This window comes from Thunnus thynnus, chromosome 24 (assembly GCF_963924715.1).
Source record: "Thunnus thynnus chromosome 24, fThuThy2.1, whole genome shotgun sequence".
In the NCBI taxonomy this organism is placed as follows: domain Eukaryota; kingdom Metazoa; phylum Chordata; class Actinopteri; order Scombriformes; family Scombridae; genus Thunnus; species Thunnus thynnus.
The window spans coordinates 14,011,970-14,027,967 of record NC_089540.1 but is presented as its reverse complement, the minus strand read 5'-3'; the positions used below and the strand labels follow the sequence as shown (position 1 = coordinate 14,027,967).

Genomic DNA, 15,998 nt, shown 5'->3' with positions numbered 1-15,998 from the left:
TTTAAAATACTGCTACTGGCCTACAAAACCCTCACTGTGCTAGGAACTAATTATATCTCTGGTTTTCTCCGTGTGAACCTTCAATAAGATGTAGATCTCAACGTAGATCAACACAAAACACCGGGAGAAGCATTGTGTGATGTATTTTGGATGATGCAACAACCTCCCGATCAGCTTTACGTATATGTTCACAATTTTTCAAGTCTGTCTTAAAACACTGAAAGGCTGTAATCATTCCTCCTGTTCATACTGCCCATTGAGAGATCCCCTCATAATGCACTTTCAGTGTAAGTGGAGGGGGACAAAATCCACAGTCTTCATTTTGAGCAAAAGTGTAAAAGTTTATCTGAAGATAATATGATGTTTCAGTCATTTGACTGACAAATAAAGTGGATATCATAACTAAAATGTGGATATCATAACAAAAAAAGGGAAATTGGCACTAAAAAGACAGTGACTTTGAAAGATATCTACTTGATTTGACTAATTTGGACGCCTGAAGCTTCATTTGCTCAGAAGGAGGACTTCTGTCTGGATTTTGTCTCCTATCACTTACACTGACAGTGCACAAAGTGATCTTCTCATGGTCAGTATGAACAGGAGGAATGATTACAGCACGGGCACCTGACTAATGCTTTAGGTCAGACTTTAAAAATTGTGAACTCGTCCTTTAAGCACCGTCCAAATCTTCATCATAAGCATCATAATTGAACCTTTGCTACTGCTTTAGTTTTGCAATTTACTATTCATTCATTCTTATTCATCACGTTATTTAATTGGTAAAGCACTGTCACTGTGTATAGCATGAAATGTGCTATGTAAATAAATTACCTTATCTTGCCTTTGTGCCCAGTAGCCTTGTCATGCTGAAACCAGAAAGGGCTTTTTCCACAAACTGTCACCACAAAGTTGAAAGCATTGATTGCCTAAAATACATATGCTGAAGTATGGAACTGAAGGCAAAAACCCATACCATGAAAAGACACTCTCCAAGTACATAAAAAAGTATGTATCCATATCATGAATAACTGGATGAATGGCATACATTGTTGAAGGGCAGACGCGGAGAAACAAGTGTGATAGAGTGGAGTCTGAATTACTGCCTCCGAGTAAATTAATAGCACAAGAGCCGCACTCTCAGACAGAGGGAAGAGTGATCTGATGAGTGCTGAATAATGACACACACACACACAGAGTAGCGGTAATCTCTGAGTAGCACACTGATCTCAGCAAGGACATACAAGAAAAATAAAAAAAATAAAAAAAAACTGAGCAAGTCGTAGCTAGCAAGGTCACAAAACCAAGGATGAAAGTTTGTAATATTATATGTACATCGCCGCTCTGACTGAGATAAGCAACCTTTACCCCCTTTAAGTGTTTATCCTCTAACCCCATTTTTTTAAACATCATATAACATCTACACAGCATGCTACCAGTACATGCATTGAACACACGCACACACACTAACCATAGAGGCAGCAGAGCAGAACGCGCGTGCAATTTCTGAGGATGTACGCTTTGAGAATAGCTAAGCTGCAGAATCACTGAGTGCTTTCATTTGCAGCTGAAATACAGCCCAAGGAAAATGGGAAGCCTTTGGTGTGAGGAGTCTCTTCTCTCTCCTCTCTCATCTCTTTTTATTTTCTTCTCTCCTCTGTTGCCTGGCTGTGCCGAACTGAACTCGTAGAGCCACGTTACCCCTCTTAAAAAAAAAAAAAGAAGAGAAAACTTTGGAAATGAGTGCTGGTTAAAAAAGCTGTATCTCTCCTTTCTCTCTGTCTCTTGTGGCTGGTGTTTGCCAGAGATAAGCTCAGTAAAGAGTGTCTCTGTCTGCATATCGACATAGAGTATACACCTCAGTGACCGTGTCATTCATCTCGCTTTATTGCTAAAGCTTGTGTGTGTGTGTGTGTGTGTGTGTACAAGTGTGTGTGTTTGCGTCCCTAACTTGTGATGACTGGGGAGAAGTTTGAGAATCTGCCACTACATCTCTTCCTGGCTTTATGGACGGACATCCCCCGTCCCTCCGCTCTCAGCTGCAGCCCTGGCATGGCGCCCTGTGTTTTGCAGCGCTAGCCGCCAGATTGATCCGGCTTTAATGAAGAGTCCTTCAGCCTAGATGACATCATTAGCTGGTTGTGGGCCACTGCGGGCTACTTGGCGCAGCTCCCTGCTTCACTTCTGGGAAAATGGGTCATTGTGAGTGACAGACAGACAGTGGCCAAGGGAACCGGCCAGCAAGCTAGACAGAGGTGAGGTATGCCAAGGCGTCAGCACGGTGATGCCCTTCAGACACCTGAGCCTGTATTCACAAAACACTTTATCTTTCCAGCAAAAGTACGTCTGAGGAGCCCGATACATTTTTTGTTAGGCGTTTTTACTCAGACCACATATTTCTGGCCAACTTTAGTGAGCTGACCTTGCTTGCCAAGAAGTTCAGCTTACAATGATTTGATGGCCATGCTGGTTTATGACTGAAACCTTTCGTTTTTATTCCTTATGAAAAATCTACAGACGGGTGGACATGACAGATAAGCTAAGCGAGTCAGTCGTCTAATAGATTTTCTTAGTGCCTTAAACCATAAAATTCATGTCAAATCATATCAGTTATTTGTGATGTTTTTGGAGCTGGTTTGAAGCCCAACGTTTCGGAATGACGCTAATACCGAGCGGTGCGCACTTGGGCTAATATTAGCTACAGCTGTCAATCAACGTGCACATGGTAGACATCACAGCTACTATAAGTCTTCAAATCTTATTAACGGAGCAATAATTTTCAAAATGACCACCAGCACACTTATCAGAGGGCCCGAATTTAGTGATTGAGACCATAATGACTTGTTGAAAAAAACTGACAGTATTTCTAGAGAGAAGTTGACCCTTTTTGAATGTGTGGAGCCAGCATCTAGTGGCCATCGGTGGCCTTGCACTTTAAGATACTTTCACACTGGCTTCAGCCTCAAGCCGTGGTAGTTGCTGCTTGGTATAAACATAAAACCTCCTCCATATATTGATGAAAGATTGGTCATTGAAAATGGTAAGAAGTTTCATCATTAACCCAGGAGGTGTACACAAATTGACCAGGGAAAATAACTCTTAGTGTGAAGTTATTATGAGGGTAATATAAACTTGCAGTGACGTCTTTATTTTCATCTGAAATCAGTACAACGTTTGCTTCCAAGCTCCAAGAATATCACAAGAGTCCCATAAAAAGTTACAGTTTAAAAAGATTTTAAGATGAAGACTCATTTGAAGAGTGTACTGTGCATATGAGCACTAGAAAAATGTATTTTACCCACAGACAGTAATCTTTAGTAAAGCTTTATGGTGATCTGCTGGAGTGAGCTCCACCCACACGGGCCTCTAAGCAGGTTAAAACAAACACTAAGATTTATTTGTGAATACAAATTGACCCAGATCGGATACAGTCTGAGCTATAAAACAAACTTAATCACATCTCTGGTCTTTCGGCTCTCGCCTTGGCTCTACTGAAGGAAAGAGAAAAAAAGGGAAAGTCAGAGAGAGATGTGGTTTGGAGGAAAGCTGGACCTGAGGAGGCTGCGGAGCCATCTCATCCATCTAACTGTCAGCATCTCACCAGGCAAAAATCACCAAGTCTTCCCGTCTGTCCCTGCCCTCACTCCCTCCCTCCCTCTCCCCATCTCTGCCCTGCATTGCCCCTTCATCCCTGCTCTCTCCGAACGCACACATAAACACAGACGTACGCAGACACAAGCACAAACACACACCCCTGCGGCACGGTAGCTGAACATTGTAATTTCAGTGCAGCAGCTGTTTTTGCCTGCCATAAAAGTGACACCCCTCTAGCTCTTCTCTCGCTTGCTCTTTTTTTTTACCCACCCTGACTCCCTCGCCTTTGTCGTCACTCTTTCCGTCCATCCACACTACGCTCATCCATTTGTCCCTGTATACTGTATACTACACTTAGGCTGCGTTTTTTTTTTTTAAAGAAAACTGTGAGAACCCAAGTGCATCAGCTCTCCTCAGCCTGCCTGCAGCTCAGAATTTATGAGTCCATGTCCGTTGAAATGTGTGCAACATGTGCATACCGATGTTGAACTTTACATAAACCATTGTGTGTGTGTGTTTCTTGCGATATAAAAAAGGAAAGAAAATAAATTCTGAACATAAGATGCAGCATAACTTTGCTGTTTAAGGTGTTTTTATAATAATAATAATATAATAATAGTTGAAAAGCTGTAAATAAATGACTGTCGTTAGGTGAAAAACATGCCTTTAAATTGAATTTCAAGTCTCTAATTGTGAAAGTGAAAATATAAGTGAAATATAAGCTTCCACTTTAAGAATTGGGGTGGGGTATCTGTGATTTTTTTGTAACCAATGGAGTGATTGCGACAGAGTTTCCATGGAAACCGCATAACTCCAGAGTCCTGACCCCCTTCACATCCACTTAACAATCCCCCAGATGCCTAATTGTTTCCCTAATGATGCTGGGCCTAATGGGACTGTTTATGGTATTCATTTGATAGCATTGGCCCAGTAATTAGACTACACCTCACTTCATTAAACAGCAGGGGAGAGGGACAGCACAAGTGAATTTTAAAGCACAGCCCTGATGATGGAAGCGTGTACACACACACACACACACAGACACCACATGTACAGAAAGCTGCTATAGACCCAAGAGTACTGTGTTCAGCTGGGTTGAGGATGGCACTTTATATTCTGAGTATTGTTCATTTGCCTGCAGTGTCTCAGCATCTCTCAGACATGTCTTCCATAGTAATTCTTACCAGCCCCTCTTATCATTAGTTCTATTGTACTGTATAGTGTCTTATTGTACTGGCAAAGGACTTCAATCAATATCCACGAGTGCTGTCGACGTGAATAAGATGCTGAACTCATTGCTGGTTATATATTGTAACACCTTCCAGATAAGGACACATCAGCTGCCTTGAATTCAAATAAAGCACTGAACCAGGTTTTCCACAGTTGCTCCAAAAAGATATTTAACCACTCGAGTGAACAAACCTAATGCCATTAAATTGCTATCCTGACAAGAAGCTTCTACAACACACTTGGAAACAGAGGCGTCATGCCCTCCCTGTATGTTTTAATTTGTATTTAAATCTGCCTTTTACAGACCCCACTCTCTGTTTACATTGCTTGGCTCCTTTTAGCTGGAGAGCACTGCTAGTAGAAGCAGAGCTAGTAGAGCCGCTCAGGTGTGGCTGTGGAAGTTGTGCAAATTGGTTGTGTTAGCCGCAGTCTGATGTTAGAATAACTAATCTCAGCTCACGCCATAAAAACAGTATAACTTGAATGAATGTGTATTTTCCTTATTTACAGGGACTTTAGCTTCAGTGGTTTTAGCACAAGTAATTAACATTAGTGTTAACTTGTTGTCCTCTGCTGTGTATATAGGCTATCTATGCTAAGTTATTATTGATTTTGTAAAAGAAATGTATTGTAAGTAAAAACAGTAGCAACATGTTGAGAATATGAGCTTTCTTTGCTTTAAATAATCAACAGTGCTGCCTAGCTAACCAGCTAATGTTACCCCTGAGTTTAAAGCTTTTTTACTAACAATTTCTTGTTCAATATTCCTATTAAATGTAATTTTGAACATTAAATATTAATAATACCCAAAGTGTTAAAAATAAAAGTGTCATTTAATCACAGTATAGTTGTAGATAGTTACTGAAAAGGGACTGTTCATGAACATAGAAGCCAAAGCAGATTATTACTGGTAACAATTGATTGGAAACCTGCATCTTGCATATTTAAATGAATTTTAAATGCATTTACAACACATTTTGGCAGATTCACTTAAATTTGCTATATTGATGAAAATGAGAAGAAAAGATCTATCTCATTTAAAACAGAGATACCTAGAAACAAGGCAAGAAAATGTGCATGTTAGCTTGGAAGTTGTTAGAACTACATACTGTAGCTAGATTAGCTGTTTCACCTGCATACAGGATGAGAGAGAGAGGAATACAATATGTTTCACAATGCTGTCCATGGTGCTGAATTTGAACCCAGTCTCTCTCTCTGTCTCTATCCATGGTGCTGAAAAATCCTATTTTACTATCTTCATAGTGCTGAAGCTTATAGTCTTTCTCCTCATCCATAGTGCTGAAATGTTCAAACTCAGTTTCTGTATCCTTTCATGCAAAGGTGATCTTGTCACCTGTATGACCGAATGTAAACACCCCCTGCTGGAGGAAACAAGTCAAAGACGGTTCTTTGTTCATACCTTTAGGAAGGAGAGGTTGCGATGTCGATCAATACTGGTAATCTCCAAATTGCCCATAACAACTTCACAATTCTCATAGAGCTTCTTCAGGGTGCGGTACTGCTGGTCCAGGTCAGACAGAGTGCTCAACTTGTTCTCCGTGCCAGGACAAACTAGAGATGAGAAACGTACAGAAGAAAATGTGTCATTTTAGAGGCAATTTGTCACATGAAAAACTTATAGCACACTCAAATATTGTAAAACACGAAGAGTGCTGTGGGAATAGGGCGCCGTGATAGAGCCTGAGGTATATGCAGGGGAGATTTCAGTTAATACAAACATTTCTTAGAAGCAGAGCTGCTTGTGAGTCAGAAATAATTGGACTAGTCGAGCCCAATTTGCAGTCCCAAAGAACCACAGATTTTTAGAATAAGTCACCTAAAGGAGGAGTTAAACACAAAAAAAAAATTAATAAATAAAAAGTACAATTAATTGTTTTTATTCATCTATGACTATGGTAGTCTTTACCTGGAAATGTCACCAGTGTAGTCTACCATACTGTAACTGCTTAATACTTAAAGGTCATCCAACCAGGTAACCAAGATAAGTAATTTTTTCAGTGATAAAATTGATGTAAAATGTGATAAATCTCTTTTCCCCTGAGCTTTTCACTCAAACAATGCTTTGCCAGAGCAACTGAGATTTTTCTACTGCACTTTCTGAGGTTTAAACATGCATGGTTCAACGACTGCTGCATAGCACAGCCTCTCAAAGACGGTTTGAATCAGCGAGATAATGAATGGAGAATGAGAGACAGAGGGCAGAAAAGACTATTCAGATAAGACATTTTGGGAGCAAAAGTATGCATTGTGTGAATATGATTACAGACACAGAGAAAAAGGAAGTGGGGAGGGGGGGGATTGAAGGACGAAGGGAACGGGCGGCGGAGAAAGAGTGGGTCAGGAGATTACGTAAATTGCTGAAAAGAGTGCAGAGTGCGGCAGACGTGACCCTCGACAATGAGGGAGCTGCGAGAGTTGAGACTCGGGGAGGGACAAGTGGGGTGAGAGGGGCGGATATCATTTCTCTGAGGCAGTGACCTACAGTCTGGGTCTGGCACCGGCACACTGTTTAATCAAAGATATTCAAATTGCATTGGTTGACCTTTACAGGGGTTTTCACTTGGAGACTTTACTCGGTTGACGAGATTACAAGACTTTGAAGATATTATAGCGAGTGGAAACGGCTCTATTGCTGTGCGGACGGGTAAAACAGGTAGATTTTTCGGGATATAAACAGAACCATAAAAGTGAAGACACACATATACCTGCCTCTTACATTTCTGACAGCTCCCATCAGCCTCTGGCAAACATCCTTTTACCAATCTACGCTAATGGCACTAACACCTACAACACATATATACTGAGCCCCACTTGTCATTTCAGCTATTAGAAGATCCAGGAGATAAAACAAGTTGTTCTACATGACTTTGCAAAGCATGCATGAAGACAGAAAGTTGCTATTATGTGTTGGTTTTGAAAACAATTGTGTTCGTCTGCAGTGCTAATGCAGTAATAAAGGATAAATGCATGGATTTGGTCTAATGCAGTGGCGACCTCTGTAATTACTTCTTCCTATTTCCACCCATCAAGCACTCTTTCTGTCCCTGCCAGTGTTTCCACCAGTCAGTCAGTCAGTCAGTCAGTAAGCGTCCCCAGCCTCAGTCCTGCTACCATCTGCTCCATTCAGCTGGCACCGTCGCCACGTTAACACGGGCACGACTGGAGATTTGTGTGTGTATGTGTGTGTGGTAATTGCTGGAAAGGCTCAATGTAATTAAACTGCTCATTAAAGTTTGTCAGTGGTTCAACTTTTGATAGGTCTTACTTTTAAATTTCATTTTTGCCAGCTACTGCAACTGGTAGCAGTAGGTAGTGAGGGAATACTATTTTGCATCTCTTTATCATTTTTTAACAGCTTTAGACAAACAACAACAACAAAAACCTGAAATACAGCAAATCGGCAAAACACCAGAGGCTTGTGTTTGCACCCTTTCTTTTACCAAAAGCCAATCATGGTTTATTTGAACCACAAAGGCAGTGTTTCTCTAACCAAGTGGTTTTAAAGGGGTTATATTGTGCTTTTTCCAGTTTTCTGTTTTTTTTAAACTGTGATGATGTTGGATATCTATGTTAAACATGGTCAAAGTTCCAAAACTTGAGGTTAACGCAAGCCAAAAGCCAGGGCTTCAACCTTGTTCCCTAGCCTTGGTTGCTAAGGTTGTTGCTAAGGTTTTTCCACATGTTGTTTGTGTTCTCCATTTTCATATTTCAGATCAGATCTTGGCTCAAACATGTACTGTTCGAGCTGGGAATGAATGAATGTACTTTTTCATTGGAAATGAAATCATCTACATTAGAGTCCACTTAGCATGGCTTTTACATCACATCACTCAGTTCTTTATGAGAGCATCTGCAGGTCACCGCTAACAATTCAGGTACTTTTTTATGTACTGTATCCTTCAGCAGCTTTCATTATATTTTTCCACATATTTCATCTCCAATGTGAAACTACTGCACTCTCAGAAGTTTGACAGGTCGATTTGCTTGGAAAAGTATAAAAAAAAAAAAAAAAGTACAGATTATAGATTATAGTCACAGTAAATCATTTAAAAGACACAGTCAGGGACATTTTAAAGACTAAATGGTTCATCCTTGAGAAAAGTTGTATTTCTAATGCATTTAAATGCCTTTTATGTTTTTCCTTCTCAGTTTTATTTCCTCTGTGAGTGAGGGTTCCTTATGTTTCGTGATCCATTTGATGATTGCTAGACTGAAATGTATGCTTTTTTTCTTTTTTGGCCTTGATATTTAAATCTCAAGAGCTGGCTAAATAAGGGTAAAGTAAACATAAATTAATCAACATAAATAAGACTTTTAATGTATATCCTCCAATTCTGGTGGTAGTTGTGGGTGCAAGACACACAGTGTCTGTTAGGGGTCGGTCCATTTGCATTTCACCTTTTGTTGTGTCCTTTAAATACAGCTGCTGTAAATTTCGCACATGCCCAAGTTCATTTCCTCCTCACCCGAGCACAAGAATTTCAGAAAGAAAGAACAAAAAGGGGAACAAAAAAACCCCAATGGACTATTGCATAGTTGAACTTGCCCCTATATTGAACAACATTGAGAGCTCATAAACTCCCATATTGCTTTATGGATCGTTGGCTCTGCAAAGATGAGTGCGCTTCCTCTCCTTTGTGATCCTCCATATTGCTGTGTGTACCGGCTGTGTGGGACAGAATGGCAGTGAAGGGACCTGAGCTGTTGTGATAAATGAGATTTGCTGACACACAAACACACACACACACACATACACAGATGCACATACACACACACACACACACACACATGAGTTATTAGATCAAATGATTTAAGAGTGGCTACAAACTCAAAGGAAGTCTGTGCGAGGATATAAAATTGGTCTGATCGATAAACGCGTGTGTGAGGAATTTTGTGCATGCGCGTGTGTGTGTGAGGGGGATGAAAGGTTAGCGGGCGTCTGTAATCATCTGTTATTGAAACCTATTCGTGAGTGCGTGTGCCCGTGAGTTTATGTCTGTCTGTGTGCGCATGGTGATAAAAGATCAGAGGGGAGAGGTGAAAAGTGAGGGGAGTGAGAAAACAACTCTCAAAAGCCAATATCAGCCAACAGCACAGCACACACACACACACACAGACACACACAGACAAAGAGAGAAATAGCGCTCATTCAGGTTGAGTAAGCAAGGTAAAAAAACAGGCAAAGAAAACAGAATTGAAAGAGAGAGACAGGGAAAGAGAGACACAGTCTTGTAGTGGTGAGAGTGGGAATGACGTCCGGGAGCATTAGCATTCATATCGACACGCTCTACTGTAAATGCTCTTTTCTCTGAGCTCATTTCGAAAGTGTCTGTCTGATCTGCCTCTCTCTCTCTTTTCCTAATTTCTTTTTTTCTCTGCCCTTAGCCATCTATTTCTTTGTCTCTGCCCTGTCTTCTCGCCCCCCCCCCCCCCATTCTTCTGTCTCTCAGGCTCAGTGGTGGACAATGTAAGTATTGAGCCGTCGCCTTTTTCCCCGTCAATGCGTGCGGTGACACGGGGCAATGTACACTTGACAGCTCTGGTGTGTGCGTGCCTGTGTGTGTGTGTGTGTGGTGAGGAAGCGGATATCTGCCAATCAGGACAATAGGCACAGTATCTCTACAGCTGTGTTTTTGCAAGGAATGAGGAGGGTGAGTGACCCCACTAGAACTCCTCATACAACTTTTTATGTAGCTTATTATGATTATTAAACATGAGTTCTAATTGGCTGGCATAAAAGGACACCTCAAACTAGTTGTGGTCAACATTTTTACTGTTTTTGGGAAGGAAACAGCACCATCTTGCCCATTTCTCATCTACTGTTTTCATATATCAGTACAGCTTGTCCTGTATAGCCGCTTATATACCATTTATCCAGGCTGTCATTGTTCTTTTTGATTTAAAGTAAGCTGTAAAAGAACTTAATTTGCTTTTATGCAAATTTTAGTGCGTACAGAAGATACATTTATAGTGTATAACAGCACAAAAACACTTGTGTTAACTTCTTTTCCACTGGTAGAAGAAGATGGTGTCATTATGGTACCAGCTTTGGTAACTATGATGGAAAAAGATGGTGTTATTACTGGCACCGGTTTTGGTAACTGGTAGAAGAGGATGGTGTCATTATTGGTACCAATTTTGGTAACTAGTGGAAGAAGATGGTGTCGTTATTGCTGCCAGTTTTGGTAACTAGTGGAAGAAGATGGTGTCGTTATTGCTGCCAGTTTTGGTAACTAGTGGAAGAAGATGGTGTCGTTATTGGTATCAGTTTTGGTAACTGGTAGGAGGAGATAGTGTCATTATTGCTGCCAGTTTTGGTAAATGGTAGAAGAAGATGGTGTCATTATTGCTGCCAGTTTTGGTAAATAGAGGAAGAGGATGGTGCTTTCCTTCTTTCCCAAATCAATCCATTGGAGCATTTTAGCTTCAAGTAAGCGAGATTTCAAAATCCTAACAGCGATTTAGGTCATAAGGATGGTAAAAGATGGATTTTGGTAAATATGTTGGTTAGAATTTGCAACAGATACAACATTTATCACTGCCTTCCAAAATAACCCAAATGAGCATTTCCTGATCTGAGTCCCAAGATTTTTTTTTTATTTTTTTTAATCAGCGCCTTCCAACATGTATTTAACCATTACAAAATTATATATATGAGTCTCCACTATGGTTTAGGAACACAACTACTTTGACTAAGGTCATGATTTTAAGACCAAAATGGTATACGAACAGTGTCTCCCATGTAAGACAAGTGAGAATGACCAAGCAAGACTGAAAAAGGTTAGTGGAGCAATACAGGAATGAATGAACAAACATAAATGGTAAAAAAGAAAAGAAACAGAGCAGCCAGCAGAAAAAAAAAACAATAGAAAGAAAAGAAAGAGTGAGCTCCTGGCGAGAGCATTGTGTAATACCATTCTTGGGGATTTTCATGCCCTAAGGAATCCAACAGTGCAGATACCAGACTCAATGCCTCCACTGGAGAGTCAGCTTCCTCATTCACTTTGATGACAGCCATGTCTTTATAACTAATACACAATGACCAATAACTAAATGAAAGACTCGAGCTGGCAGCCTATGGGCGGCAATGATGCTGTGATTTTTTCTTACTCTTTGGTCTCAGTCCAGTTCAAATACAGATGGAGTGTGTGCATTTTATGTCTTTGTCTGTGTACATTTTGTGTGTGCTGGCTCAATGAGGCATGTGTGTGTTTGAACAAATGAATATGCATAGAAAGGGAAAAAAAAAACACACACACACACACACACTTCTTAGCTGCTGGCGTATCCCTTCAAGTCGCTTTTCTCGCTGAAGCCGACTGAATTTAATCTCGCTAAATTGAATTACAACTTAATCCTGTCTCACACCATTCTTCCTAGAAGAGACAAACGAGTTTAGGAACAATGTAGGAGCGCTCCTTGCTGTTTTTTTTTTTTTTAGAAAGCTGTAGCGGTTAATGCAGGACAGGTACATGTAGAAAAAATGTGTAGGCTTGTATGCACTGTGGTGCCCATTTCTGATCCATTCGTGAAGTGAGAGACGGAGGCAGACAGTTACCTCCTCGCTTATTCTCACTGACATATTGAGCTGTGCTTGCTCTCATTTCTCCCTCAATCTCTTCTACTTCATATTCCTCTCTCCTCTTTGGCTTTTATTATCTCGGCTTCTGCTTGCTTATCATGTTTCTGTCCTCCTGTTGCAGTTTTAGGCTCAGGCTGTCTCATTTTTCCATCAGTCCTCTCCTCTTCTGACCCTTTATTCTCCCCATCATCACACGACTCTAAAAACAAATCATGTATTCGAGAAGTCTTCTCAAAGAGCATTACACGCCACCATCTTTCATCTTTTATTTCTGCTGAAAAGTCCTTATTACAGTATGAGCTTGCAGAGGATGGAGAATTAAGTGTATACATTTAAACAGGCTGTAACCTCTGGGTTTTGTGGGCGGCATGGCAACTGCAGGGGTCAGCAAAGCAACATGAACATGACATAAGTCAAAACGGAGCAGGTTCAAAGTTGTGACGCAAGGTTATGGGTCTATTCGCTGGATAGTGAAACATAACAGAGGCTGTTTTCTAAGACGTGCTTTATCTGCTTTTTCGTTTTTCCAGCTAACTAAACGCCATCCTGCATGCTTCTCAAACTGCAAGAAAAATGTCTGATAAACAGTGTGTATGATGTAAAAGTTTGCAGCTATCAAACATCCATACACAGCTCTTTCTAGGCCTCACAAACACTTGTTAAATGTTGTTTCCGGAGAGAAGCAAGCAAGCAAACACAGAGAGTCTGCAGTGATGGTATTATCTACTAAACCCTGCTCTGGATTTGGATTTGATGTTTGTTAACAGTCTTTCTGATGACACGTATGAGTGTTGTAATAAAAAAAAGTAAGTTTAAATTATACACCTTTTGGATTTTTGGGTGCAATAATCAGCAGTTCTCGTGTATTTGTAATGGTGGAATAATGGCACAAATCCCTACTCAACTGGAGCCTTTTTTTGGGACAAAATGGAGGTCACGGTAAAATACGGCGTGCAGTCATAGAGAGCAGAGCAAGGACAAGTAACAGCAGGATAACCATACATATTTGAAGGGCAATACCACTCTTTACAGCTTTAGTCATACAGCTTCAGGACAGTCTGATCAATAAAGTACAAAATAAACAACTTCTCCCAAGGTGGAAAACCAAGAACTGATTTTTTTTTAAACTGTGAGGACATGATTTTCTTCATATACTACTATTCAGGTCTGAAGATAAAAATGTGACCCTACAGTCAGAAATGAAATGTCATGCTCTATTTATATTACTGAAGAAATGCCTTAAAATCACAAAATCTAGGCTGACATTTTAAAAGACATAAAAATTATTTTCATTATGGAATGACCTGCTGATTTTCTCAATTAATTGATCCATCTTCTGCTCTATAACATGTCAGAAAATAATGAGAAACACCCAAAGCCCAAGGTAGTACCTTCAAATTGCATTGCATTGTCTGAACGTCAATCAAAACCCCAAAACCCCCCATTTCCTATCATAGACAACAACAAACCAAAAAAAAAACAAAAAACCAGCAAATATCAAGATTTGAGGAGTTAGGACAACAGTCAGTGGCACCAACATGCAAAGAAATGCAGCAATGTGCCATCAAAAGCAAAAAAGAAGAAGACTGATTCACCACTTGTTTCAGGATGAAAAAACAAACCTGTAGCACAGAAATACTTTGCAGCTTTTTCACATTTTTATAGTTTCTCTCTGGCATAGTTAAAGGTTGTGATAGACAGGGTACACTGGGACATTGTACTATGAGTCTACTAGGACACAAAACTCATATTTACTTCCCTTTTTTCTACACAGTTCCAGTTACCAGAAGCATTTTCCAGGGTTGTCAAGGGTAACATATTTATTATAAACTGACGTAATCAGTGCCATCTTGCAGAAGAAAACAAAACAACTTTTAGAGATAAAAGTAAGGTGAAAAATAAGTTTAAACCCATTTCTGCTTCTTAAAAAATGGGTATTTTTTTTAGTACAAATTGGTGAAAACACCTTCACACAGGAAAACAAACTGAATCTTCCGCAATCATAAATATGTAAGACTGACAACTCCTCCGCTCTGTGCTGCAATTCCATTCAAGAGAAGCCACTATCCATCCCTTCATCAGAAAACCACTCGCGCACATCCTGCACCGCGGCCGACAACCCTCCCACACGGTTGGCTTCAAACGGCCCAGGAGCTTGGACCACATCAAATGGTGGACGGCTATTACTGGGCCCACCAGCATTTATCCCCATCATCAACAGCATCATCGTCTTCATCATCTTCTCTGCTGCTCAGAAGCCACACGCGGTCCTGAGGTGGTGCTGACGAGGCAGCCACGAAGCTTATGAGCTCACATGGGCTTACTGTATATGAAATGAAGAGTTTCATTCCAAAAACGAGATACCCAACATTAGAAAAACGATGAAAAAAAAAAAAATCACCTACTCTTTAAAAATGACTGATAGCACAAATTAAACTCCAGTGTGGTACTTTTTTCGAGGCTAGAAGGTTGTCCTTGGTTAATAGAATGGTAAAACTTTTACAGATAGTTAATAATGAATCTCAAATTTATGATATTTCCGAGGTTTTAAATATATTTTAATACGTATAAAAGGGTCAGTGTGACCCCTTGTAAGCTTTTTTTATGTGCTGAAGTCAAACAATTATATTCATATTTTAGGAATATAGTTCAATTCATTCGTTCAGTACTTTCAGTGTGGCTGAATCCATCACTTATTCCACACTAGCATGCGTACACAAGAGAATTTCTAAAAGAAGGTGACATGTAAAATACAGTACAGTTCGTTAAATTTGAACCCTTGCTCAACATTTGCAAATTAGGAAATGCTGAAGTACCTGTGACTCTTTAAAGAACTCTATTAATCTATTCCTAATCAGCCCTCGCCTCCCTCGCTACATCCTTATCTGTCAAAGTGCTGACTGATGAGGCGGTATGTTAATCCAGCCAAAGTTTTACTTTTCTTTGCTTATATAACTTAAACTAAGCACCTGGAGGGGTTTGTGTGTGTGTGTGTGTGTGTGCACATGTGACACCACTTGACTGATCTAACACGCCAAGCATTTCAGTATTTGTACTATGCTCTATTTTGTTTGTTTTTCTCTTTTAGTGATGCCTGATAGGGATACAAATCCCTCAAAAAAGAATGTGTCCTCGAAGTGAACTGATTCGATTTGCAAACAAAGTCTGCCTGCTGCCTCTTTTTGAATCACTTCTGTGCTTAAAATTTTACTGTAAAATTACCTAAATACTTACATAAAGATGACTTATTACCACATAATAGCTAAATTAGGGCTGTGACTCATGATTATTTTAATTGCCAGTTATTCTGCAGATGATTGTCTTGATTAACTTCACAGCGTGATCTCTAAAATATATATATATATATAAAAAAAAAACCCTGCACAATTTCTCAAAACCCAAGGTGATGTCCTCAAACTGCTTGCTTTGTAAAACCAAACAAAACTAATCTCCAATATGCAGAGGAGGTTTCAGTAGATTCTTTTAAGCCCTGAGGAATGTCTGCAGGCTTCCCCTGAGGTCTCGTCCCGAGCAAAGAAAGCTTGTATGTACTGTAGCCTGGGAGCCGATACCC

At 40.1% G+C, this 15,998-nt stretch overlaps 1 protein-coding gene across 6 annotated transcripts in view; it reads right to left on the bottom strand.

The window, feature by feature from the left end:
* The window catches only part of LOC137176873 (receptor tyrosine-protein kinase erbB-4-like), a 273,678-nt gene that overhangs the window by 137,446 nt on the left and 120,234 nt on the right, over nucleotides 1-15,998 (bottom strand). For all 6 annotated transcript variants that reach the window (XR_010925878.1, XR_010925879.1, XM_067582874.1 and 3 more), the window contains one exon: nucleotides 6,242-6,393. Coding sequence is in view for 4 of the 6 variants with exons in the window: in XM_067582874.1 (XP_067438975.1) it covers nucleotides 6,242-6,393 (152 nt within the window). In the remaining 2 variants the exon portion in view is untranslated. The remainder of the gene's footprint in view (nucleotides 1-6,241; nucleotides 6,394-15,998) is intronic.